At 46.0% G+C, this 24,517-nt stretch overlaps 2 protein-coding genes across 3 annotated transcripts in view; both read right to left on the bottom strand.

The window, feature by feature from the left end:
* Positions 1-13,351, bottom strand: part of KPNB1 (karyopherin subunit beta 1) — a 44,313-nt gene extending 30,962 nt beyond the window's left edge. The window contains exons 1-5 of one of the 2 annotated variants that reach the window (XM_056512237.1): positions 12,934-13,351; positions 12,638-12,696; positions 8,930-9,112; positions 3,999-4,199; positions 486-638 (exon numbers count right to left, since the gene is read on the bottom strand). In XM_056512237.1, coding sequence (XP_056368212.1) covers positions 486-638; positions 3,999-4,199; positions 8,930-9,112; positions 12,638-12,696; positions 12,934-12,973 — 636 coding nt within the window. In that variant the 5' untranslated portion in view covers positions 12,974-13,351. The remainder of the gene's footprint in view (positions 1-485; positions 639-3,998; positions 4,200-8,929; positions 9,113-12,637; positions 12,697-12,933) is intronic. The other variant, XM_056512236.1, reaches the window with a different exon arrangement.
* Positions 13,352-19,146: 5,795 nt separating this feature from the next.
* NPEPPS (aminopeptidase puromycin sensitive) overlaps positions 19,147-24,517 on the bottom strand; it is a 50,829-nt gene continuing 45,458 nt past the window's right edge. Inside the window, exons 21-24 of the mRNA XM_056512235.1 lie at positions 23,602-23,757; positions 23,456-23,503; positions 21,767-21,906; positions 19,147-20,610 (exon numbers count right to left, since the gene is read on the bottom strand). Coding sequence (XP_056368210.1) covers positions 20,589-20,610; positions 21,767-21,906; positions 23,456-23,503; positions 23,602-23,757 — 366 coding nt within the window. The 3' untranslated portion in view covers positions 19,147-20,588. The remainder of the gene's footprint in view (positions 20,611-21,766; positions 21,907-23,455; positions 23,504-23,601; positions 23,758-24,517) is intronic.

Here is a 24,517-nt window from a genome sequence, read left to right as displayed (position 1 = left end):
ATGGCAAAAAAAGGGAAAAAAGGGGAATAAAAAGGGAATAAAAGGGGAATAAAAAGGGAAAAAAAGGAAATAAAAATGGCAAAAAAAAGGGAAAAAAAAGGGAAAAAAGGGGAATAAAAGGGGAATAAAAGGAGAATAAAAGGGGAAAAAAAGGAAATAAAAATGACGATAAAAAGGGGAAAAAAAGGGGAAAAAAAGGGGAAAAAGGGGAATAAAAGGGGATAAAAGGGGAATAAAAAGGGAATAAAAAAGGAATAAAAAGTCACTGCTCCCCTGCCCTGGCAATTCCCAAAATTCCCAAATCCCAGAACATCCCAGAGCTGAATCCCAGCCTCAGATTTTTTTGGGATTTCTCCAGCAGAGCTCAGCGTGGTGCATGAACCTCATCACTGACCCTGGATTCAGCATCAGCCCCACATTTTGGGGGGGGATTTTGGGGAAATTTTGGGGAGATTTTGGAATTTTAATTTTTTTTCTTTTCTCACCTCTTTGTCAAAGTTTGCTTTGGTGAACTCCAAGGAGTTGAGGAGGGCGTTGGTGGCCGCCAGCTTCACGTTGTTGCTGGGCTCCTCTTTTCTCATCCCCTGGATGATGGCAGTCAGGATTTCATTGGATTTGTCCTGGAGCTGCTCTGGATCCTGAGGAAAAAATATTAAAAAATATTTAAATAAAAAAAAAATTATATATATATGTTAAAAAATTAAAATATTGATAGTTATTCACGATTTTTTCCCCATCTTTTCAAGCAGAATTGATAGATAAAAAGGATTTATTTTATTTTTATTTCCAGAATCTACGAATAAACTCAAGGAGTTATTGCAGATCCCAGTAAAAAAAAAGGAAAATTTAAAAACAAAATTTTAAAAATTAAAAAAAAATTAAAATATTGAGTTATTCACGATTTTTTCCCATCTTTTCAAGCAGAATTGAGAGATAAAATGGATTTGTTTTAAATTTTTTTCCAGAATCTACAAATAAACTCAAGGAGTTATTGCAGCTCCCAGTAAAAAAAAAATTTAAAAAAATTTAAAAAAAATTAAAATATTGACAGTTATTCACGATTTTTCCCATCTTTTCAAGCAGAATTCAAACCCAACCTAAAAAATCCAAAATTCAACCCAAAAAGTCCAACCTTAAACCCAACTAACAAACCCAACAAACCCAAAATCCAACCAAAACACCAACCCAACAAACTCAACCCAACAACCCAAAATGAAATCCAAAAGTCCAACCCAAAGAACCCAAATCCAACCCAACAAACCCAACCCAACAAACACAGAATCACACCAAAAGTCCAAACAGAAGAATCCAACCTAAAATCCGACCCAACAAACCCAAAATCCAACCCAAAAAAGTCTAACCCTAAACCCAACCCAACAAACCCAAAATCAAAAGTCCAACCCAAAGAATCCAAGCTAAAACACAACAATTCCAAAATCCATCCCAAAGAGTCCAACCCAATAAACCCAAAATCAAACCTGAAGTCCAACCCAAATAATCTAACCCAAAACCAACAAACCCAACCCAACAAATCCCAAAATCCAACCAACCCAACCCAAAATCCAACCCAAGAAATCCAGTCAGCCCTAAACTAAACCAAACAAAACCAAACCAAAAGTCAAAGCCAAAGAACCCGAGCCAAAACCAACAAACCCAACCCAAAAAATCCAAAATCCAACCCAAAAAGTCCAACCCTAAACCCAACTAACAAACCCAACAAACCCAAAATCCAACCCAACAAACTCAACCCAACAACCCAAAATGAAATCCAAAAGTCCAACCCAAAGAACCCAAATCCAACCCAACAAACCCAACCCAACACAGAATCACACCAAAAGTCCAAACGAAAGAATCCAACCTAAAATCCAACCCAACAAACCCAAAATCAAAAGTCCAACCCAAAGAATCCAAGCTAAAACACAACCCAAAAATTCCAAAATCCAACCCAAAGAGTCCAACCCAAAAAACCCAAAATCAAACCTAAAGTCCAACCCAAATAATCTCACCCAAAACCAACAAACCCCAAATCCAACCCAAAAAGTCCAACACAACAAACCCATAATAAATCAAAAGTGTAACCCAAAGAATCCAACCCAAAACCCAACCCAACCAACCCAAAATCCAACCTGAAGTCTAACCAAAGAATCCAACCCAAAACCAACAAACCCAACCCAAAATCTGACCCAAAAAAGTCCAGTCAGCCCTAAACTAAACCAAACAAACCCAAAATCAAACCTAAAACTCCAATCCAAAGAACTCGAGCCAAAACCCAACCCAACAAACCCCAAATCCAAGCCAAAACCCAACCCAAAAAGTCCAACCCAACAAACTCAAAATCAAACCCGAAGTCCAACCCAAAGAATCCAATCCAAAACCAAAAAACTCAACCCAACAAAACCAAAACCCAACCCAACAAACTCCAAATCCAAACCAAAAACCAACCCAACCAACCCAAACCGTCCATTCAGCTCTAAACTAAACCCAACAAATCAAACCAAAAGTCCAACCCAAAGAACCCAAAACCAACAAACCCAACCCAACAAACCTCCAATCCAACTAAACAAACCCAGCCCAACAAACTCAACCCAACCCAACAAACCTAACCCAACAAACCTCCAATCCAAGCCTAAACTAAACACAATCCAACAAACTCAACCCAACAAACCCAAAATCAAACTCGAACTCCAAGCCAAAACCCAACCCAACAAACCCAACCAACAAACCTCCAATCCAAGCCTAAACTAAACCCAGCCCAACAAACTCAACCCAACCCAACAAACCTAACCCAACAAACCTCCAATCCAAGCCTAAACTAAAACCAACCCAACAAACCAAACCCAACCCAACCCACGCAACCCAACCCAACAAACCCAAACCAAACCCAAGCCAACAAACCTCCAATCCAAGCCTAAACTAAACCCAACCCAACAAACCCACCCCAACAAACCCAACCCACCCAACAAACCCAACCGACCCAACAAACCCAACAAACCCACCCCACCCAACAAACCCAACCCAACAAACCCACCCCAACAAACCCACCCCACCCAACAAACCAAATCGAACAAACCCAAAACCCAACTCAACAAACCTCCAATCTAGGCCTAAACTAAACACAATCCAACAAACCCAACCCAACCCAACAAACCCAACCCAACAAACCCAACCCAACAAACCTCCAATCCAAGCCTCAACTAAACCCAACCCAACAAACCAAACCAAACACAACCCAACAAACCCAACCCAACCAGCCCAACCCAACCCAACAAACCCAACCCAAGAAACCCACCCAACAAACCCAACCCAGCAAACCCACCCAATAAACCCAACCCAGTAAACCCAACCCAACAAACCCAACCCAGCAAACCCACCCAATAAACCCAACCCAACAAACCCAACCCAACCCAACAAACCCAATCCAACCCAACAAACCCAATACAACCCAACAAACCCAACTCAACAAACCCAACCCAGTAAACCCAACCCAACAAACCCACTCCAACCCAACAAACCCAACCCAACCCAACCCAACAAACCCAACCCAGCAAACCCAATCCAACCCAACAAACCCAACCCAACCCAACAAACCCAACCCAACCAGCCCAACCCAACCCAACAAACCAAACCAAACACAACCCAACAAACCCAACCCAAGAAACCCAAAATCCAACCCAACAAACCCAACCCAACAAACCCAACCCAGCAAACCCAAATCCAACAAACCCAAAACCCAACCCAACCCAACAAACCCAACCCAACAAACCCAACCCAGCAAACCCAATCCAACCCAACAAACCCAACCCAACCCAACAAACCCAACCCAACAAACCCAACCCAACCCAACAAACACAACCCACCAAACCCACCCAATACCCAACCCAACCCAACAAACCCAACCCAACAAACCCAACCCAAGCCAACCAACCCAGCCCCGGCCATGCCGCGGCGCTCCGGCCGGTCCCGCCGCCCCGCGAGCCCTTCCCGCCCGGCGCACTCACGATGTCCTGGCAGATGTAGCCGATGGCCTCCAGCGTGGACTCCTTCATGTGCTCGGTGCTGTGCTGGTTGGTGACGTTGGCCACCAGCTGTGGGATCAGCTCTGGCCACTGGTTCATGGGGATCTCGGCGCAGGCGATGCCGGCCACGCACTGCGACGCCGAGCTGGGCCGGTACGTCTCGGTGCCCAGGGTCTGCAGCACCTGCAGCGGGGGCAGAAACGGGGTCAGGGGGGGAAAAACATCCCTCCACCCCAAATCCTTCATCTTGGGACGGAAAATGAGGCAAGGAAAAACATCCCTCCATCCCAAATCCTTCATCTAGGGGCATAAAATGAGGCCAGGAAGAACATCCCTCCATCCCAAATCCTTCATCTTGGGACGGAAAATGAGGCCAGGAAAAACATCCCTCCACCCCAAATCCTTCATCTTGGGACGGAAAATGAGGCCAGGAAAAACATCCCTCCACCCCAAATCCTTCATCTTGGGAGGTAAAATGAGGTCAGGAAGAACATCCCTCCATCCCAAATCCTTCATATTGGGACGGAAAATGAGGCCAGGAAGAATAGCCCTCCACCCCAAATCCTTCATCTCGTGCCATAAAATGGGTTCAGGGTGTGGAAGAACATCCCTCCATCCCAAATCCTTCATCTTGAGACGGAAAATGGGTTCAGGGTGTGGAAGAACATCCCTCCATCCTAAATACTTTATTTTGGGACATAAAATGAGGTCAGGAAGAACATCCCTCTATCATAAATCCTTCATTTTGGAAAAAAAAATGGGGTCAGGGGGTGAGAAAACTTCCCTCCATCCCAAATCCTTCATTTTTGGGAAAAAAATGGGGTCAAGGTGTGGAAGAACATTCCTCCATCCCAATTCCTTCATCTTGGGACGTAAGAGGTCAGGAAGAACAGCCCTCCATCCTAAATCCTTCATTTTTGGGAAAAAAAAATGGGGTCAAGGTGTGGAGAAAGATCCCTCCATCCCAAATCCTTCATCTCGTGCCATAAAATGGGTTCAGGGTGTGGAAGAACATCCCTCCATCCCAAATCCTTCATCTTGGGAAAAAAAATGGGGTCAAGGTGTGGAAGAACATCTCTCTACCCTAAATCCTTCATCTTGGGATGTAAGAGGTCAGGAAGAACATCCCTCCATCCCAAATCCTTCATTTAGGGAAAAAAAATGGGGTCAAGGTGTGGAAGAACATCCCTCTATCCTAAATCCTTCATTCTGGGAAAAAAAAATGGGGTCAAGGTTTGGAGAAACATCCCTCCATCCTAAATCCTTTATTGTGGGAAAAAAAATGGGGTTAAAGTGTGGAAGAACATCCCTCTACCCTAAATCCTTCATTTTTGGGAAAAAAAATGGGGTCAAGGTTTGGAGAAAGATCCCTCCATCCCAAATCCTTCAGCCTGGGACATAAATTGCTCCAGCTGGGATTTCTCGGCTCCCGTGATGAATGGAAATGGCAAAAGTTGAATAAACTGGGGTTGAATTTATCCCAAATTGCAAATTTTTAATGGTAAAATAGTTTGTTGTGCACTGAGATCCTCTGAGAGGATTTTTGAAATTGTCTGGGTTGTTTTGTTGTGCACTGAGATCCACCAGGAGGATTTTTGGTGATGGATTTTGAGAATTTTCTGTAAAAAATGGAGAAGGGAATTCCCACCCTGAATTTTTCAGTTTTTTCTGTTACACGAAAAATTTTTCTTCAAAAAATAGAGAGACTGATTTTAATTTTTCCATCATTTGTAGTTATATATCAATAAGATTTTTTTTAAAATAGAGGGATTTTTTCAGCATTTCCCAGTCATTCACCAGTAATTTTTTTTTTTAAAAACTGACTGAGGGATTTTCATTTTTCCATCATTTTTATTTACATACCAATAAAATTTCCTTTAAAAAACAGAAGAAGGGATTTTAATTTTTCCATCATTTGTAGTGACATATATATCATATATATCAATAACACTTTATTTAAAAAAATTTTTTTGGTGATGGGTTTTGAGAATTTTCTGTAAAAAATGGAGGGAGGGGAATCCCTCCCTGATTTTTTTAGCCACACACACAAAAAAATTTCTTCAAAAAAATAAAGGGAGGGATTTTAATTTTTCCATCATTTGTAGCTATACACAAATAACACTTTATTTTAAAAATAGTGGGACTTTTATAGGATTTCCCTGTCATTTACCAATAAAACTTTTTTTTAAAAATCAACTGAGGGATTTTCATTTTTCCATCATCTGTAGTTATACACCAATAACACTTTCTTTAAAAAACAGAGGGAAGTATTTTAATTTTTCCATCACTTGTAGTTATATATCAATAAAACTTTATTTAAAAAATAGAGGGATTTTTTCAGCATTTCCCAGTCATTCAGCAATAAAACCTTCTTTTAAAAACAGAGAGAGGGATTTTAAATTTTCCATTATTTTTAGTTATACACCAACAACTTTTTCTTAAAAATGAAGGAACATGGGATGAATTTTTTTCAGCATTCCCAGTTACACACCAATAAGTTTTTTATTAAAAAATAGAGAGAGTGAAATACTTTTATTTTATTATTTCCACTTGAACACCAATAGTATTTTCTATAAAAAAAACAGAGGGAGGGATTTGCATTTTTCCCACATTTTTGGTTGTACACCAATAAAACTTTCTTTAAAAATAAAATAATTTGACTCATTTTTTTCAGCATTTCCAGCTCCACACCAACATTTCCTTTAAAAACTGGAAGGGGTGGGATGCATTTTATCAGAATTTCCAGTTACACATCTTCATTTTCCAAGTTTCCACCTAAATGTTGTATTTTTGATGCTGAAAAAAAGCAAAAATTGTTTGATTTTTGTGCAAAAGAACAGCTGCTGATCCCAGGAAAAATCCAAATAAAGGATCAAATAATAAATAAATAAAGGATCAAAGGTGCTCCATCATCTCTCACCCAAATTTATCTCTCTGATGTGGCTGCCCTTGGATTCCTGGAATTTCCAAGGCCAGGTTGGATTTTTAGGAATGCAATTTAAGGTTCTCCCAACCCAAATAATTCTGGGATTATGGACAGAGATTTTATTAACACACAAAAAAATAAATATAAAGCTCAGGCTGAGCTGAATCAATCACAGAGCACAGCACAAATCCCAGCACCATTTTTTGCTCCCATCAGCCAAAAGAAAAAGAAAAAAAAAAAAAAAAAAAAAGAAAACAAAACAAAAACCACTGAGCCACCACTTCTGTCCCTGCAGGCTCTGAACTCCAACTGGCACAGGGCAAAAAAGGATCCTGGGGAAAACACCCAAATTTTATCCAAATTTTCTATCAGGAATTTCCAATTTTTTTCCCCTGGGAAATCCCTGCAGTGATTTTAGAGCTTCCATTGAAAAACTTCTTCCTTTCAGCTCGTCTCAATCAATTCTCTCCCAGGTTAAAACCATCCTTCCCTCTCCTACCGCAGCCTTCCAGAAATCCTGGAATATCCTGAGCTGCAAGGGACCCACAGGGATCATCCAGCCCAGCTCCCATCCCAAAAACACCCCAAAATCCCACCTGGGCATCCCTGGCAGCGCTGCCCCAACATTCCTGCAGCTCTGAGCTTTGGGATCAGGAACTTTCCATGGGGAGCTGCTCCAGTGCCCAAAAACCCTTGGGGGAAACCCCAAAACCCAACCTAAAAAATCTATCCCAAACTCCTGCAGCTCTGAACTTTGGGATCAGGAACTTTCCATAGGGAGATGCTCCAGTGCCCAAAAACCCCAAAATCCAACTCAAAATCCATCCCAAAACTCCTGGAGCTCTGAGAGTTTTGGGATCAGGACGATTCCATGGGGAGCTGCTCCAGTGGCCAAAAACCCCCTGGGGGAAACCACGAAATCTAAATCAAACCTCAACCCAAACCCTGGAGCTCAGAGTTTTGGGATCACAACCATTCCATGGGGAGCTGCTCCAGTGCCCAAAATTCCTCTGGATAAAACCCCAAAACCCAACCCAACAAACCCAATCCTGGAGTTCTGAGAGGTTTAGGATCACAACCATTTCATGGGGAGCTGTTTCACTGCTCAAAATCCCTCTGGAGAAATCCCCAAAATCCAACCCAACAAACCCAATCCTGGAGTTCTGAGAGGTTTAGGATCACAACCATTTCATGGGGAGCTGTTTCACTGCTCAAAATCCCTCTGGAGAAAACCCCAAAACCCAACCCAACAAATCCAATCCTGGAGCTCTGAGAGTTTTGGGATCACAACCATTCCATGGGAAGTTGTTTCACTGCTCAAAACTCCTCTGGAGAAAACCCCAAAACTGAACTCAAAATCCAATCCCAAATTCCTGAAGCTCTGAGACTTTTTGGATCACACAACCATTGCATGGGCAGCTGCTCCAGTGCCCAAAATTCATCTGGATAAAACCCCAAAACCCAACCCAACAAACCCAATCCTGGAGCTCTGAGAGTTTTGGGATCACAACCATTCCATGGGCAGCTGCTCCAGTGCCCAAAACCCCTCTGGAGAAAACCCCAAAACTCAACCCAACAAATCCAATCCTGGAGCTTTGAGTTTTTGGATCACAACCATTCCATGGGGAGCTGTTTCACTGCTCAAAACTGCTCTGAAGAAAACCCCAAAACCCAACCCAACAAATCCAATCCTGGAGTTCTGAGAGCTTTGGGAGCAGGACCTTCCCATGGGGAGCTGATCGAGCGCCCAAAACTCCTCCGGAGAAAACCCCAAAACCCAACAAACCCAATCCTGGAATTTTGGGATCACCATTCCATGAGGAGCAGCTGTCCCATCACTCAACCAACCCCTGACACAAACCCTTCCCCAAATCCATCCTGACCAAACCAACTCCTTGAAACACGCAGGTGGCAAACCACGGATGAAGCTCCTCCCAAGCTGGAAAAAAAAAAATGGGAAAAGGATAAAAAAAACTGTGAAACTCACAAAGTTCTTGACCTCCCTGCGGGCGTTGGCGTCGATGGCGAGCCATCGCTGCTGGTACTGCGCCTTGATGTCGGGGTCCTTGGAGGTCAGCGAGTTCTTGATCTGCAGCCCCGCTGCCACTCGGGCCACCTGGCTGTTCCCAGGGTTTGCCAGCACTTTGGACAGTTCCACCAGGAATGTGGGCTGGGGAGACAGCGGGGTCAGCCCCAAACATCCCATAAACCTCCCCCCAAAGCCACCCCCAGGCCGGATCTAGTCCCAGATTAAGGGTTAAGCTCCTCACGGGAAGCGGCGGAAGCTCCGGTGGGATTTTTTTTTTTTTTTTAAGAGGTCAGTTGGCTTCTCTGCTCCTGAGAATTCTTTTAAATAAATGGATTAATGGGGTAAAAAATGGTTTTTTTTCTGTGGGAGTTCAGTGTGGAAAGGAAGAAGTTCCTGCAGGTTGTTTTGGGGATTTTGTATCTGAATTGGGATTGAAATCTGGAATCTCTGATTTGTGATGTTCTGAGCTCTCTGCTGATCAAAATGATCAATAACCCTTCAAAATCATTATAAACCCCTCAAAATCACAATAAACCCCCTCAAAATCATGATTGATTAACCCCTCAAAATTATAAACCCCTCAAAATAATTACTAACCCTCCAAAATCATCATAAACCCCTTAAAATCATGATAAACCTCCTCAAAATCATGATAAGCCTCCTCAAAATCATGATAAACCTTTCCCTGCTTCTGAGAATTCTTTTAAATAAATGGATTTATGGGGTAAAAAAATGGGGTTTTTTTCTGTGGGAGTTCAGTATGGAAAGGAGGAAGTTCCTGCTGGCTGTTTTGGGAATTTTATATCTGACCTGGGATTGGTGAAATCTGGAATCTCTGATTTGTGTTCTGAGCTCTCTGCTGGTGAAAATGATCATTAACCCTTCAAAATCATCATAAATCCCTCAAAATCATCATAAATCCCTCAAAATCATGATTGATTAACCCCTCAAAATGATGACAAACCTTTCAAAATGATAAACTCTCCCCAAAAAAAATTATAAATGATAAACCTTTCAAAATGATGATTAACCCTCCCCAAAAACAAGATAAACCCCCCAAAATCATGATATAGAGCCCTCAAAATTATGATTAACCCCTCAAAATGATGATAAAGTCCCCAAAAAAAAACCTGAGTACACACAAACCCCCCTGGCATTGCTACCACTTCCTTTGCTAAAACTTTTCCTTTTTAAACCTTTTCTTCTTTGAAATGTTTTCTTAATTTCAGAGCTTTCCCTGAAGTCAAGTCTCAGCAGAGAAGTTTTATTTTTCCTGAATGTTTTTCCTCAAAAGCTTTTTGCCTGCTCAGAAAACTCTTCCTAGGGAACAGTGGGAGTAAATGCATCACTTCCCTTTTTACACCAAGCAGAAATGTGATTTTCCTAAAAATCTTCCACTTTTTTTTTTTACAATAAACTCATTTCTAGAATCTCTATATCTTTATAAAAATCCCCTTAATCCTAAAGATTTTGAGGCACCAAAAATCTATTTTTAAAACTAACCCAACATTCAGAAGTTCTACAAACAACTCCAGTGCCTTGGGCTCTACATTTTCAATACTCAAACAAAGCTTTTGAGAAAAAAATAATTTTAGTTGTTCAATCCTCAACTTTTCAGGTTACACTGCAGAATTTGGGGTCAAAAAACAGGTGAAAACTTAAAGGGATGGGTGTAAAGCTTTAGAAATATTCTCAATTTAATGCAACAGAATAAATGCTACAAACAGACCCCCCCTAAAAAACTTCAAACCAAATTTTAAACTGATTTTATTAGGAGTGAGAAACCAGCTAGAATTATTCACAGGACAACCCAAAGGTGTTGCTGCCACAAGAAAAACTCCTGAAATTCACAAGACAAGAAAACTCCAGAAATTCACAGGTGGAGAAGCACCCTTGGGTTTCTCACTCATAAATTAGCAGGAAAATTTGTCTTTTCTTCAGTTTTTTGGGTTAAATTCAGCTAAAAAAAAAATGAGCAGCATCACATGAAACCTCCCAGATTGGCTCCCACCTGCAGAGGTGTCAGTGAACAGGTAGAAAGGGAGAAATTAGCTAAAAGGAATAAATTAGCCAAAAGGGATATATCAGCTAAAAGGGATAAATTAGGGATGGAGAGGAGGAGGAAGGGGGATGAGGAAGAGCAGGAGATTCCATCAGGGAACTGGGAGATGCTCACTGGGGTTTTTCTGCTCTTTCCCTCTCCTGGGAAAGGTTCTTTCCACTCATCCTGTCGCTGGAATTCCTCATCCTCAGGCTGGAATTCCTCATCCTCATCCTCCTGCTTCATCCCCTCCCAGCCTGGACCATTCCAGGTCCCCATCCCACACAAATCCCTGGTCCCAGTCCAAGCTCTGCTCTCATCCAGTCCTGCCTCTGACAGAGCAAAGTAAAAACGAAAGCTTGGAGTAATTCCTCAAGGCAAAGAGGAGAAATGAAACTTTGGGAAATGAAAATCCACATCTCCCCCAGCTCTTCCCAACACCTGGGAATCAGGACCATGAGCAGCTCCTGCCCATCACCCCAAAATCTCCCACACCACAACCCTGCAGGGCTCAGCTGGGGGATCCTGAGATGCCACCAGCACCAACCCAGAGGATTTTTAAACTGAAAATTGAGCTTCAGCACAAAGGCTGCATCAATCCTGATGCTGAAGGGGTCTCACAAACCAACAGCAGCAGAAACACAGAACCCCCGTGGCTTTCCCAGCTCACACCAGGCCCGGGAGGGGATTGCTGTGGGGTGACAAGTGACATTTTTGGGGTGATAATGGGGATGTGACAGGGACAGCATCCCCAGTGCTCCCCATCCCTGCAAGGAGCAGCCAGAGCTGCAGCCCCACGCCTTGACTAAGCAAAAACCCTTCTCAAGAACCACCAGCATCAAATCCCCCGCTCCAGCACAGTGACTACACCCGGGAGTTTGGGGTTTTTTGCCTCCTTTCTTTCCTTTTTTTCAGATTTCTTGTCCTCCTCGCATTTAAGGTCACCGAGGGTGCAACTCCCCCTGCCCAGCCGAGCCTCCCTCCCCCACCAGACGCCCCTGAGCTCCTCCTGAGGCTCCCGGAGCTGCGATCCCGCCCGGGCGGGGATCCGAGGGGATGCGGCGATCCCGGCAGCAGAACCGGGCAGGGAACCAGAACCGGGCAGGGATCGCACGGGCACAAGCACCGGACACCAGAACCGGGCGGCGGGACCGGGCAGGGATCCCGCGGGCAGCAGCGCTGCGAGAGGGTCCCGCAGGAGCGGGGATGGAAGCGGCCGGGGGTCCCGCGGACACCGGGAGCGGCCAGCGGGGCCGGGCGGGGTGCGGCGGCCATTAGGGCCCAGCAGGGTCTGGGAGCGGCCGCAGGAGCCGCTCCGGGGGCCCCGAGCGCTGCCGGGCTCTAGGACCGGGCGGCGCCCGGGGCCGCGATGGCCGCGGTGGCCGCACATGGCCCGCGGCCGCTCCCGCACCGGCCCCGCCCCCCCGGCCCGGCGCCGCGCGCTGATTGGCTGCCGGGCCCGCAGCGCGCGCTCTGATTGGCCCGCGCGGCCGCCGGGCGCGGGCAGGGGCGGCAGCGGCCATGGCGGCCGGGCCGGGCCGGGCCGGGCCGAGCCGGGCGGGGCGGGGGGGGCGCCGCGCAGCGCTCGGGGCAGCGCCACCCCCGCGGCCGCCCCGAGCGCTCACCAGGTTCTCGATGGCCGCCTGCTCCAGGAACTTCTGCGCCGCCTCGAGCTCCGAGCAGTCTGCGGAGGGGGAAACCGGCGTCAGGCGCGGCCCAACCGCGCGGGCCCCTCAGGCTCGGAGCGCGCTCCTCCCCGCGCCCGGGATTCTCCCCGCGGCCGCGGTTCCCGCCCGCCCCACGGGCTCTCCCGCCGCCCACGCCCTCCCTGCCCGGGGCTGCGGGCGCCGCCTCGGCCGCCCCGCGGCTTGCGCGGCCCCCGCCCCGCCCCGGTGCCCTCAGCGCTCAGCCCGCGCCCTACCCGGCGAGACCGTCTTCTCTAGGATGGTGATGAGCTCCATGGCGGCGGCGTGGCGGCTCCGGCGCCGGCGGGAGGAGGAGGAGGAGGAGGAGGAGGGGAAGGGGAGGGGGGGGAAGCGGGGCGGGCCGGAGGAGGGGAGGGAGGGGAAGGGCGGAAAGCCGGAGCCTGCCCCGCGGAGGCCGGGGCGGGGGTGATTGTGACTCCCGGTGCGGCTTCGGGGCGTTGGCGGGAGATTATTGAAGAAAGGAAAAACAAAAAAAAAAAAATTAGAAGAAGAAGGAGGAAAAAAAAAAAAAAAAAAAGGGAAAAAAAAAAAAAAAAAAAAGAAGGGGCCGCGCGAGCGGGGAGGCGGCGGCGCGCGCGCGCACCGGGCGGCGGAGGGATACGGCAGGAGGCCCCGCGCGCGCGCCCCGCGCCCGCCGCGCTGATTGGCCGGCGGGACCCCCCGCGGCGGCGCGCGCCGCTCCCCATTGGTCGGGCGGGCGGCGCGAGGCCATTGGCGCGGGGGGGCGCAAAGGGGGGGGGCAGGGGAGGAAAGAGAAGGGGCGGGGCTTCCGGCGGCGCGCGCGGGGAGGGGGCGGGGCCGGGCGGGACCATTGCTGCGCCGTGGGGGGGGGGGGGGGGGGGGCACAAGGGGCGCGACCACGTGGGGACGGGAGTGGGGGGTGACACCGGGAGCGGGGTCACCGGGACCACCGGGGCTGCCCGGCCGTGCCCGCTGCGGCTCCGCCCGGAGCAGCGGCTCCGGCACCGGAACCGGCTTGGGAGGAGCCACGTGCTGGTCGCGCAGCGGGAAGCGGGGTTCCCGGGGCCGGGGGTGTGTCCGGGTGTGTCCGTGTGTCCTGCCGGGCCCTGCGGAGCCGCTCCGGGATGGGCATCGCGCAAAAACCGCATCCCGGTGCGGTCAGCACCGGGTACCGGGGCGAGGATTGAAGCGCTCCCCGAGGAGCCAGACCCGCCCTGCACCGGCTCCGGTGTCCCCGAATGTCCCCGCACCGGCTCCAGTGTCCCCCGAGTGCCCCAGCACAGTCATCGATGTCCCCAGTGTCCCCCGAGTGTCCCCGCACTGTCCTCGGTGTCCCCCGAGTGTCCCCAGTGTCCCCCGAGTGTCCCCGCACCGGCCCCGGTGTCCCCGAGTGTCCCCCGAGTGTCCCCGGTGTCCCCCGCGTGTCCCCGCACCGGCTCCAGTGTCCCCCGAGTGTCCCCGCACTGTCCTCGGTGTCCCCCGAGTGCCCCAGCACAGTCCTCGATGTCCCCCGAGTGTCCCCCGAGTGTCCCCGCACCGGCCCCGGTGTCCCCGAGTGTCCCCCGAGTGTCCCCGCACTGTCCCCGGTGTCCCCGCACCGGCTCCAGTGTCCCCCGAGTGTCCCCGCACTGTCCTCGGTGTCCCCCGAGTGTCCCCGCACCGGCCCCGGTGTCCCCAAGTGTCCCCCGAGTGTCCCCGGTGTCCCCCGCGTGTCCCCGCACCGGCTCCAGTGTCCCCCGAGTGTCCCCGCACCGGCTCCAGTGTCCCCCGAGTGTCCCCGCACTGTCCTCGGTGTCCCCCGAGTGCCCCAGCACAGTCCTCGATGTCCCCCGAGTGTCCCCGGTGTCCCCCCGTGTCCCCGCCCCGGCCCCCCTCCCTCCCGATCCCGCCGTGTCCCCAAACCGCGGTGACACCGGCCTGGCCCCGCATCCTTTGGGATGCGGGAATGGGAAGGAAAAGAGGGAGAACGGGGTGGCTGGAGAACGGCAGGACAAACCGCGGGCCACCAATTAACGGGCCCTAACGAGGAGCGGCAATTAGTGACACACAGCGAACACAAGCGGCAATTACCGGGACACTGCCCGGGATGAGCGCCCGGGGCGGGGGAGCGCCCTCGGATCATCCCGAACATTCCGGGATCCTGGGAAAGGGACACGGGACCCGCTGGAATGCGGGGGAAGGAGAGGAGGGAGAGGGCGGGGTCGGACAGGGCTGGGGGAAGGAATTCCTGCTTGGATTGGAATTCTGGGCGATGGAATAGCTCCCCATGGAATGGCGGTGATCCCAAAGCTGCGGGAGTTTGGGGTTGGATTTGTTGGGTTGGATTTTGGGGTTTTCTCCAGAGGGTTTTGGGGCACTGGAATAGCTCCCTAGGGAGAGGTTGTGATCCCAAAACTCTCGGAACTCCAGGAGTTTTGGGATGAATTTTTTGCGTTGGATTTTGGGGTTTTCTCCAGAGGGTTTTGGTGCACTGGAGCAGCTCCCCATGGAATGGTTGTGATCCCAAAACTCTCAGAACTCCAGGATTTTGGGAAGGATATTTTGGGTTGAAGTTTGATTTGGATTTTGGGGTTTTCCCCAAAGGAATTTTGGGCACTGGAGCAGCTCCCCATGGAATGGTTGTGATCCCAAAACTCTCAGAGCTCAAGGAGTTTTGGGGTTGGATTTGTCGGGTTGGATATTATGGGTTGATTTTATTGGGTTGGATTATGGGTCGGGTTTTGGGGTTTTTGGGCACTGGAGCAGCTCCCCATGGAAAGTTCCTGATCCCAAAGCTCAGAGCTGCAGGAGTTTGGGATAGATTTTTTAGGTTGGGTTTTGGGGTTTCCCCCAGAGGGTTTTTGGGCACTGGAGCAGCTCCCCATGGAAAGTTCCTGATCCCAAAGCTCAGAGCTGCAGGAATGTTGGGGCAGCGCTGCCAGGGATGCCCAGGTGGGATTTTGGGGTGTTTTTGGGATGGGAGCTGGGCTGGATGATCCCTGTGGGTCCCTTGCAGCTCAGGATATTCCAGGATTTGTGGAAGGCTGCGGTAGGAGAGGGAAGGATGGTTTTAACCTGGGAGAGAATTGATTGAGACGAGCTGAAAGGAAGAAGTTTTTCAATGGAAACTCTAAAATCACTGCAGAGAAACCCCTGGGAGCAGCTGGCCCCGAGATTCCCATTCCAGCTGCCAACATCTGCTTTCCTCCAGGGCTGCGAGGAGATCCCAGGGCGTGCAGAGCAGGAGCAGCAGCTCCCAGAGTTTCCCCCCTTGGGGCTGAATTCCAGGAGAATTCCCGGCTGGATTCGGGAGGAAAAGCTGCCCCGACAGGTCCCTGGTGCCTCCCCGCAGCTGCAGCCCTTCCCCGGGGGAATTCTCACGGAGCAGAGCCCGTGCTGGCCCCGAGGGGGGATTTTATTCATTGCTGGGGAAATGGGACTGCCCAGGGCTCCGGGGAATAGCAGGCATTCCCTAAGAAAATCTGGGTTACAGGGAATATCCAGCATTCCCTAAAAAATCAGGGTTACAGGGAATATCCAGCATTTCATAAAAAATCACTTACAGGGAATATTCAGCATTCCCTAAAAAATCAGTTACAGGGAATATTCAGCATTCCCTAAAAAATCCGGGTTATGGGGTTGTCCATCATTCCCTAAAATATCAGAGGGAATATTCGGCATTCCCTAAAAAATCAGTGTTATGGGGATGTTCATCATTCCCTAAAAAAATCTGGGTTAGAGGGAAAATTCAGCATTCCCTAAATAATTCAGGTTATGGGGATATCCAGCATTTCCTAAAAATTCCAGGTTACAGGGAATATCCAGCATTCCCTAAAAAATCAGTTACAGGGAATATTCAGCATTCCCTAAATAATTCAGGTTATGGGGATGTCCAGCATTTCCTAAAAATTCCAGGTTACAGGGAATATACAGCATTCCTTAAAAATTCTGGGTTACAGGGAATATTCAGCATTCTTCCCAAAAATCCAGTTTACGGGCATATCCATCATTCCCTAAAAAATCAGTTACAGGGAATATTCAGCATTCCCTAAAAATTCTGGATTATGGAGATGTCCATAATTCCTCAGAATAATCCAGGTTACAGGGAATATTCAGCAATATTCAACCTGGGGGGCTCCAGGGACTCTCCCAGGGGTGTGGCAGCCACAATTCTCTGGTTAATTATCATAATTCTCTGATTAATTATCACAATTCCCTCATTAATCACCCCCTGAGCACCATCTCAGCCCTTTCCTCACCCCAAAATCTCTTCTCTCCTTCTCTTCCCCTTTTCCCCAGCACCACTTTGCCTCCAGCAATAAAAATAAGATTTCCTAGGAAAGGACAAACCCCAAAATTCCTTTAATTGGGAATTAAATTCCTCTCAGTCCCAGCCCTTTCCTCACCCCCAGAATCTCTGTCCTTGTCTTCTTCCCCTTTTCTCTGGCATCACTTTGCCTCCAGCAATAAAAATAAAGATTTCCAATGGAAAGGACAAACCCCAAATTTCATTTATTTGGGAATTAAATTCCTCTCAGTCCCAGCCCTTTCCTCACCCCAAAATCTCCTCTCTCCTCATCCTCCCTTTTTCCCTGGCATCACTTTGCCTCCAGCAATAAAAATAAAGATTTCCAATGGAAAGGACAAACCCCAAATTTCATTTATTTGGGAATTAAATTCCTCTCAGTCCCAGCCCTTTCCTCACCCCAAAATCTCCTCTCTCCTCATCCTCCCTTTTTCCCTGGCATCACTTTGCCTCCAGCAATAAAAATAAAGATTTCCAATGGAAAGGACAAACCCCAAATTTCATTTATTTGGGAATTAAATTCCTCTCAGTCCCAGCCCTTTCCTCACCCCAAAATCTCCTCTCTCCTCATCCTCCTTTTTTCCCTGGCATCACTTTGCCTTTAAAGATTTCCTAGGAAAGGAAAAATCCCAAATTTCCTTTCATTTGGAATTAAACTCCTCTCAGTCCCAGCCCTTTCCTCACCCCCAAAATCTCTGTCCTGGTCTTCTTCCCCTTTTCCCTGGCATCACTTTGCCAATAAAAATAAAGATTTCCCTCAAAGGACAACCCCCGAATTTCCTATTTTTGGGAGCTGAGCTGCTCTGGCAGCTCCTGGGTTGTTGTTTCTGTCCCTCCCCAGCCCCAGCCCTGCTCCCCCCGGGGTTATTTTCATTTTGTCCGTGTGCAGGGAGCAGAAGGAAGTGGCTTAGTCTGGCCCAGGGCTGCTGCTGACAGCAGGGAAATGCAGAATTCCCAAGCCAGGCACAATTCCCAAACAGCAAACAGCTCAGAGCCTCCAAATCCCCATTTCTGGGGCGTTTTCCCCACCCTGTGGAAATGATTCCACAATGTTATTCTGTCAATTTTGTGCTGTTTAATATAAATTTTGGGACTAATTATTAAATTTTTTATTTCTTTTCTCTGCTAAACCCAGTGCTGGGCAGCTCTGGGGTGTCTGAGGGTTTTTATTCAGATTAAACAGAGCCTGAGCTCCAGCCCTGGTGGCACAGGAGGGTCCTGGAAGGGACACCTGGGCCCTGCTCTGGGTCCTTTCAGCCTCCAAATAAACCAAATTTTGGGTCTTTCAAGGTTCTAAATAAACCCATTTTTGGGTCCCTTTAACCTCCAAATAAACCAAATTTTGGGTCCCTTTAGCCTCCAAATAAATCCAGCTTTGGGTCCTTTCATCCTCCAAATAAACCAAATTTTGGGCCCTTTCAGGCTCTAAATAAATCCAATTTTGGGTCCTTTTGGGCTCCAGATAAACCAAATTTTGGGTCCTTTAAGCTTTTAAATAAACCCAGCTTTGGGACCTTCCAGGGTCCAAATAAACCCAGTTTTGGGTCCTTTCAGTTTTCAAATAAATCCAATTTTGGGTCCTTTCAAGCTCTAAATTAAACCCAGCTTTGGGTCTTTCAAGGCTCTAAATAAACAAAATTTTGGTCCTTTCACCCTCCAAATAAACCAAATTTTGGGTCCTTTCAGGCTCTAAATAAATCCAATTTTGGGTCCTTTTGGGCTCCAGATAAACCAAATTTTGGGTCTTTTCAGTTTTCAAATAAACCCAGTTTTGGGTATTTTCAGTTTTCAAATAAACCCAGTTTTGGGTCCTTTCAGGCTCTAAATTAAATCAGCTTTGGGTCTATAAGGGCTCCATACAAACTCAGCTTTGGGTCTTTCAAGGCTTTAAATAAATAAAATTTTGTATCTTTTCAGGCTCCAAATAAACCCAGTTTTGGGTCCCTTTAGTCTCCAAATAAACCAAATTTTGGGCCCTTTCAGGCTCTAAATAAATCCAATTTTGGGTCCTTTTGGGCTCCAGATAAACCAAATTTTGGGTCCTTTCAGCTTTCAAATAAACCAAATTTTGGGTCTTTCAAGGCTCTAAATTACACCCAGCTTTGGGTCCTTTCAATCTCTAAATTAAACCCAATTTTTGGTCCTTTCAGCCTCCAAACAGAACACAAGGTGAGGACATGAATTTCACATTGACATTTTTATTAACGCCAACTCTTTTAAATCTTTTTTTTTTCTTTATTTTGTACTTTTTTTTGTTGATTTTTTTAAAATTTTTTTGTGGGTGTTTTGTTGTTTTTTTTTTTTTTGGTAACCCTTTTTTTTTTTTTAAACAATACCACAAAAATGTCTCAAGAGGGGGAAGCAATCTGACAAAGTTAAATTTGATGACCTTCCAAAAAGAAAAAAAATTAACAGTTAAAGCCACACCAAATATGAATCCCTGTTAAAATAAGGGGGGGAAAAAAAAAGGAGGAAAAATTTAAAAATAAAAAAAAAGTTGGAACTCCAACCTTTGTGGATTAGAGGGTGGCTGGTTAGTAGGAGCTGCTTTGGGAGGGGATGATGGCACATCTTCATCATCTTCATCATCATCAGCACTGATTTAAGGCTTCTGAATCCAAATTTTTTCCATGGAAATCACAGAGAAGGGAGGGCAGGGCAAGAACAGCAGGGGCCAGGAGGGAAATTGGGAAATCAAAAAATCCAAACTGCAAAAAAAAAAAAATCTAAATCCAACCTCGGGGGTTTTGTGTGGCTGTGAGAGTTTTTTTTACAATCCATGAAGGACATCAGTGAGAGGGGAGGGGGAACCCAAAGAAACAGAACTGGGGGGCTTTGGGTTTGGTTTTTTTTTGTTGGGATTTTAAAGTTTTGAATTTTTTTTTTTTTTTTTACTGAGAGGTAACACAAAAGGGAAAAGGGAGAACCCGAGAGAAACAGAATTGGGAGGTTCTGTGTTTTTTTTTTAAATAGGATTTTTAATTTTTTTAATTTTTTTTTTTTTTTTTGCTGAGAGGTAACACAAAGGGAAAAGGGGGAACCCAAGAAAAACAGAACTAGGGGATTTTTTTGGTGGGATTTTAAATTTTTTGTAAGTTTTTTTTTTTTTTTTTTTTGCTGAGAGATAACACAAAGGAAAAAGGGGAGCCCTGCTATCCTTGGGGTGGGGAGGGGTTCAGAGACATCTCCCCAAAATCAAAATTCTGTCCAACCACACCTGCCTGGCCCAGTGACTGTTCCACAAACTGAGGCCCCACTCCTGCCTCAGACTGACCTAAAAACCCCTGATTTCCTCTTTTTTTTAGGGAAAAGGTGTAAAAACCAGAACATCTGTCAATAAGTGTCAGGAAAGGAAGGGGGTGTTAAATATTTTAACCACTGACAAGGCTTGAGGAAGTTTCACAGTTTTGTTATGCTCTATTTTATTACTATCATATTTACAGATTTTTCTCTCTCTTTTTTTTTTTTTTTTTGTATTTTTGTTTGTGGTTTTTTTTTTCTCTCTCTCTCTTTCTTTCTTTCTGCAGAATCGCTGATAAATTTGTTGTTGGTGCTGTTGTTTATTCCAGAACAGAATTTTTCCAAATTCTTGGAGTGTGAGCAGGAACCAGTTAAACTCTACATTCACGGTCCAATCCCCATGGGGCTGAGGAGGAGGAGGAGGGAAAGGAGGAAATAAACAAAAATAAAACAATAAAAAAGGGGAAATAAACAAAAAGAAGGAGGGGAAAAACCCAAAAACAAAGGGGAAAAAATAAAGGGAGAAAAACGAAAAAAGAGGGAAAAAAAAGAAAAAAAAAAAAAAAGAATGTAAGGGGAAGAAATAAAAAACAATTGTGGGGGAAAAAATCAAAAAATGAGGAAAAAAACAAACAAAAAGAGGAAAAAAAAACAAAAAAAAAAGAGGAAAAAAACAAAGAAAACGGGAAACAAACCAAATAAAGGCGGGGGAAGAACCAAAAAAAGAGAGGAGAAAAAGCGAAAAAAGAGTGAAGGAAACAAAAAAAAAACAGGGGAAAACTCAAAAAAAGACAGGGAAAAAAAAATAAAAAAGAGGAAAGAAACAAGAAAAAAAAAAGAGGGGGAAAAACAAAAAAGAAGGGAAAAAAAACCATAAAAAAGAGGAAAGAAACAAAAAAAAAAAAAAAGAGGGGGAAAAACAAAAAAAAAGAAGGGATAAAAACAAAAAAAAATAGGAAAGAAACCAAAAAACAGAGGGGGAAAAGTAAAAAAAAAAAAGAGGGAAAAAAACCAAAAAAAAGAGGAAAGAAACAAAAAAAAAAAAGAGGGGGAAAACAAAAAAAGAAGAAAGAAACAAAAAAAAAGAGGAAAGAAACAAAAAAAAAGAGGGGGAAAAGTAAAAAAAAAAGAGGGAAAAAACCCAAAAAAAGAGGAAAGAAACAAAAAAAAAAAGAGGGGGAAAACAAAAAAAGAAGGGAAAAAAATAAAAAAAAAAGAGGAAAGAAACAAAAAAAAAGAGGAAAGAAACAAAAAAAAAGAGGAAACAAAAAAACAAAGGGGGAAAAACAAAAAAATAAGGAAAAAAAAAAAAAAAAAAAGGGTGGGGAGAAAAAACCCAAGTGGAAGTGGCAGAATGCTGGGTGTGGGTGGGCAGTGGGGGCTCCTCCCTGGTCCTGGGGCTGTGCTGGGGCCGCCGTTGCCTGGGGCTCCCTGGGGTTCCCCGGGGCTCCCTGGGGCTCCCCGGTTTCCCTGGGGCTCTCAGGGTTCCCTGGGGCTCTCAGGGTTCCCTGGGGCTCTCAGGGCTCCCCGGGCTCCCCAGTTCCCCCGGGCTCCCGGCTCACTGTGCGGCGCGGCGCTGCTGCAGGAAGAGCTCGATGCTGTCCGAGTCGCGCCGCAGCCAGGCCGCGTTCAGCAGGATGTTCTCGCAGCACTGCTGCACCGTGCGCTCCGCCGACGGCGCCGGGTGGCTCTCGAAGAACGCCTGCGGGGACAGGGACGGCTGTGGGGATGGCACTGAAACACAGGAACTGTCTGAACACGTCTGGGCTGTGCTGTTGTGGCCAGAAATGTGTGTTCTAGCACCAGCTGTGACCCTCATCACTGTGGGGATATCTCCTGTTAATGGGCCAGGTAGGGCAGTGAGTCCTTATCTCCATGGCACCTATTATCTGCTAATGGGCCACCTGTAAAAACCAGGTAGGCAATCATCTTTATCATTTTCACAACCCCTCTTTATCCAAGAGATATCTCCTGTTAATGGGCTGTGTTTAAAAACCAGGTAGGGCAGTCATCTTCATCATTCCCACAACCCATCTTTTATCCATTAGGTATCTCTTGTTAATGGGCCATTGTTAAAAACCAGCTGGGGCAATCATCTTTATCTTTGTGGGAGATATCTGGTGTTAATGGGCCATCTTTAAAACCAGGTGGGGCAACCATCTTCATGTTTTCCATAACCCCTCTTTTATCCAGGAGATATCTCCTGTTAATGGGCCAGGTGTTAAACCAGGTAAGCAGTGACCCTTATCTCTGTGGGGATATCTCCTGTTAATGGGTCACTTCTAAAACCAGCTGGGGCAGTGATCTTTATCTTTTCCATATTCCATCCTTTCTTCAGGAGATATCTCGTGTTAATGGGCCAGGTGTTAGAAACCAGGTGGGGCAATCATCTTTATTTCCACAACCCATCCTTTCTCCAGGAAATATCTCCTGTTAATGGGTCATATGTTAAAAAATAGGTAGGGCAGTCATTTTTAATTTCTGTGGGAGATATCTCCTGTTAATGGTTCACCTTTAAAACTATGTAGGGCAATCTTCTTTATCATTTTCACAGCCCATCTTTCCTACAGGAGATATCTCCTGTCAATGGGGCCGGAGTTCACCAGGTGAGCAGTGATCCTTATCTCTGTGGGGATATCTCCTGTTAATGGGCCATCTTTAAAACCAGCTGTGACAATCATCTTTATCTTCTCCACAACCCATCCTCACTCCAGGGGATATCTCATGTTAATGGGCCAGGTGTTAAACCATGTAATCTGTACTAAGGATAATAAAAAGGACAGAGCCAGCTCAGGGCTCAGCTGAACTTTGGAATAAAAATTCCTTTTAAATGTTTTTCTGACAGGAAAGTGCTAGTTAACAAATTAACAGCCCTATTTTAAAGTTTCTTTTTCCAGGATTCCAAGTTTTTTTTTCTTGGAACAAATGTGGGGAAATAATAAATAATGAAGCCCACAGCCACTCTCAGAGCTCTACCAGTGATGGAAGCTGGAGTCATTCTGAATATTTAAAAGTTTTCTTTTTTGGGGAGGCTCAAAGCTGATGCCAAACTCTGCTGGATTTTATCAAAGTTGAAATGAAAGAAGCAGAAATCAGTGGAAATTCCAAATTACTTCCAAAATGCTGGTTAGTAAATGAAAGAGGGGCAGTCTGGGGACAGAACAACAAAATCCAACAGGATTTGACTCTTCCAGCCCAAGTTTATCAGTGACTAATTAATAATTAATTAATCTTTAATTAAAGCTCCTTACCTTCACTTCTGCAGCCATTTTATCATTTGCAAATCCATCCACTGTGAGCTGAAGGGGGAGGAAAAAACCCAAAAAATTAAAAGTGAAACTCAACATTTCCAACCCCAGCTGTGAGGGAAGGGCTTTTCCTCAGGGCCTTTTATTACCTTAATTAATCTGGATATTAAAAATCCACCTTGGTATCGATTATAAAGCTCCTCCCAGTTGTCCCTGACGAATTTCCAAGCAGCTTTCCTGCCCTGTTTGCTGCCTCCAGCCACTCCTCCAATCACTGACACCGTGTCCTGGGGACGTACCTCTTCCTGGGGAGGGAAAAATGATCCAAATTCCACATTTTTCCAACAATTCCAGCACCCTGGGTTGAGATTTTAGGTATTTCTACACCCAATCTGTCAATTAAAGCAATTTTTTTTTTACCCAGAAATTTAATGTACAACTCAAAGATGGAAGGAAAAGTAAATCTCTGAGTTATCCTCAGGTTATACTCACAAAAAAAATAATCTTAATTTGGAGCCAACTTGTTCAGATTTTTATTGATTTAGATCCAGCCCACTCAGATTTTTGTTAATTTGGAACCAAATCTCTCAGATTTTTCTGAATTTGGAACTAACTCTCTCAGATTTGTGTTGATCTGGAAGAAATTTCGTCCAATTTTTGTTCATCTGGAACCAACTCTCTCAGATTTGTCTGAATTTGGACCCAGCTTACTCAAGAGTTTTCTTAATTTGGACCCATCTCAGCCAAATTTTTAATTTGGAACGATCTCAGTCTAGTTTTTAATTAATGTGGAACCATCTCAGTTAAATTTTTTAAAATTTGGAACCATCTCAGCCAAATTTTTACTTAATTTGAATTAATCTCAGCTAAATTTTTTAAATTTTGGAACCATCTCAGCCAAATTTTTCTGCATTTGGAACCAAACCTCTCAGATTTTTCTTAACTTGGAACATCTCAGTCAAACTTTTTTTAATTTGGACCCATCTCAGCCAAATTTCTCTTTATTTGAACCCATCTCACTCAAGACTTTTCTTCACTCAGTTCCACCTCTCTCAGACTTTTCTC

This window comes from Oenanthe melanoleuca, chromosome 27 (assembly GCF_029582105.1).
Source record: "Oenanthe melanoleuca isolate GR-GAL-2019-014 chromosome 27, OMel1.0, whole genome shotgun sequence".
Lineage (NCBI taxonomy): Eukaryota > Metazoa > Chordata > Aves > Passeriformes > Muscicapidae > Oenanthe > Oenanthe melanoleuca.
This window is presented reverse-complemented; position numbering and strand designations above follow the sequence as displayed.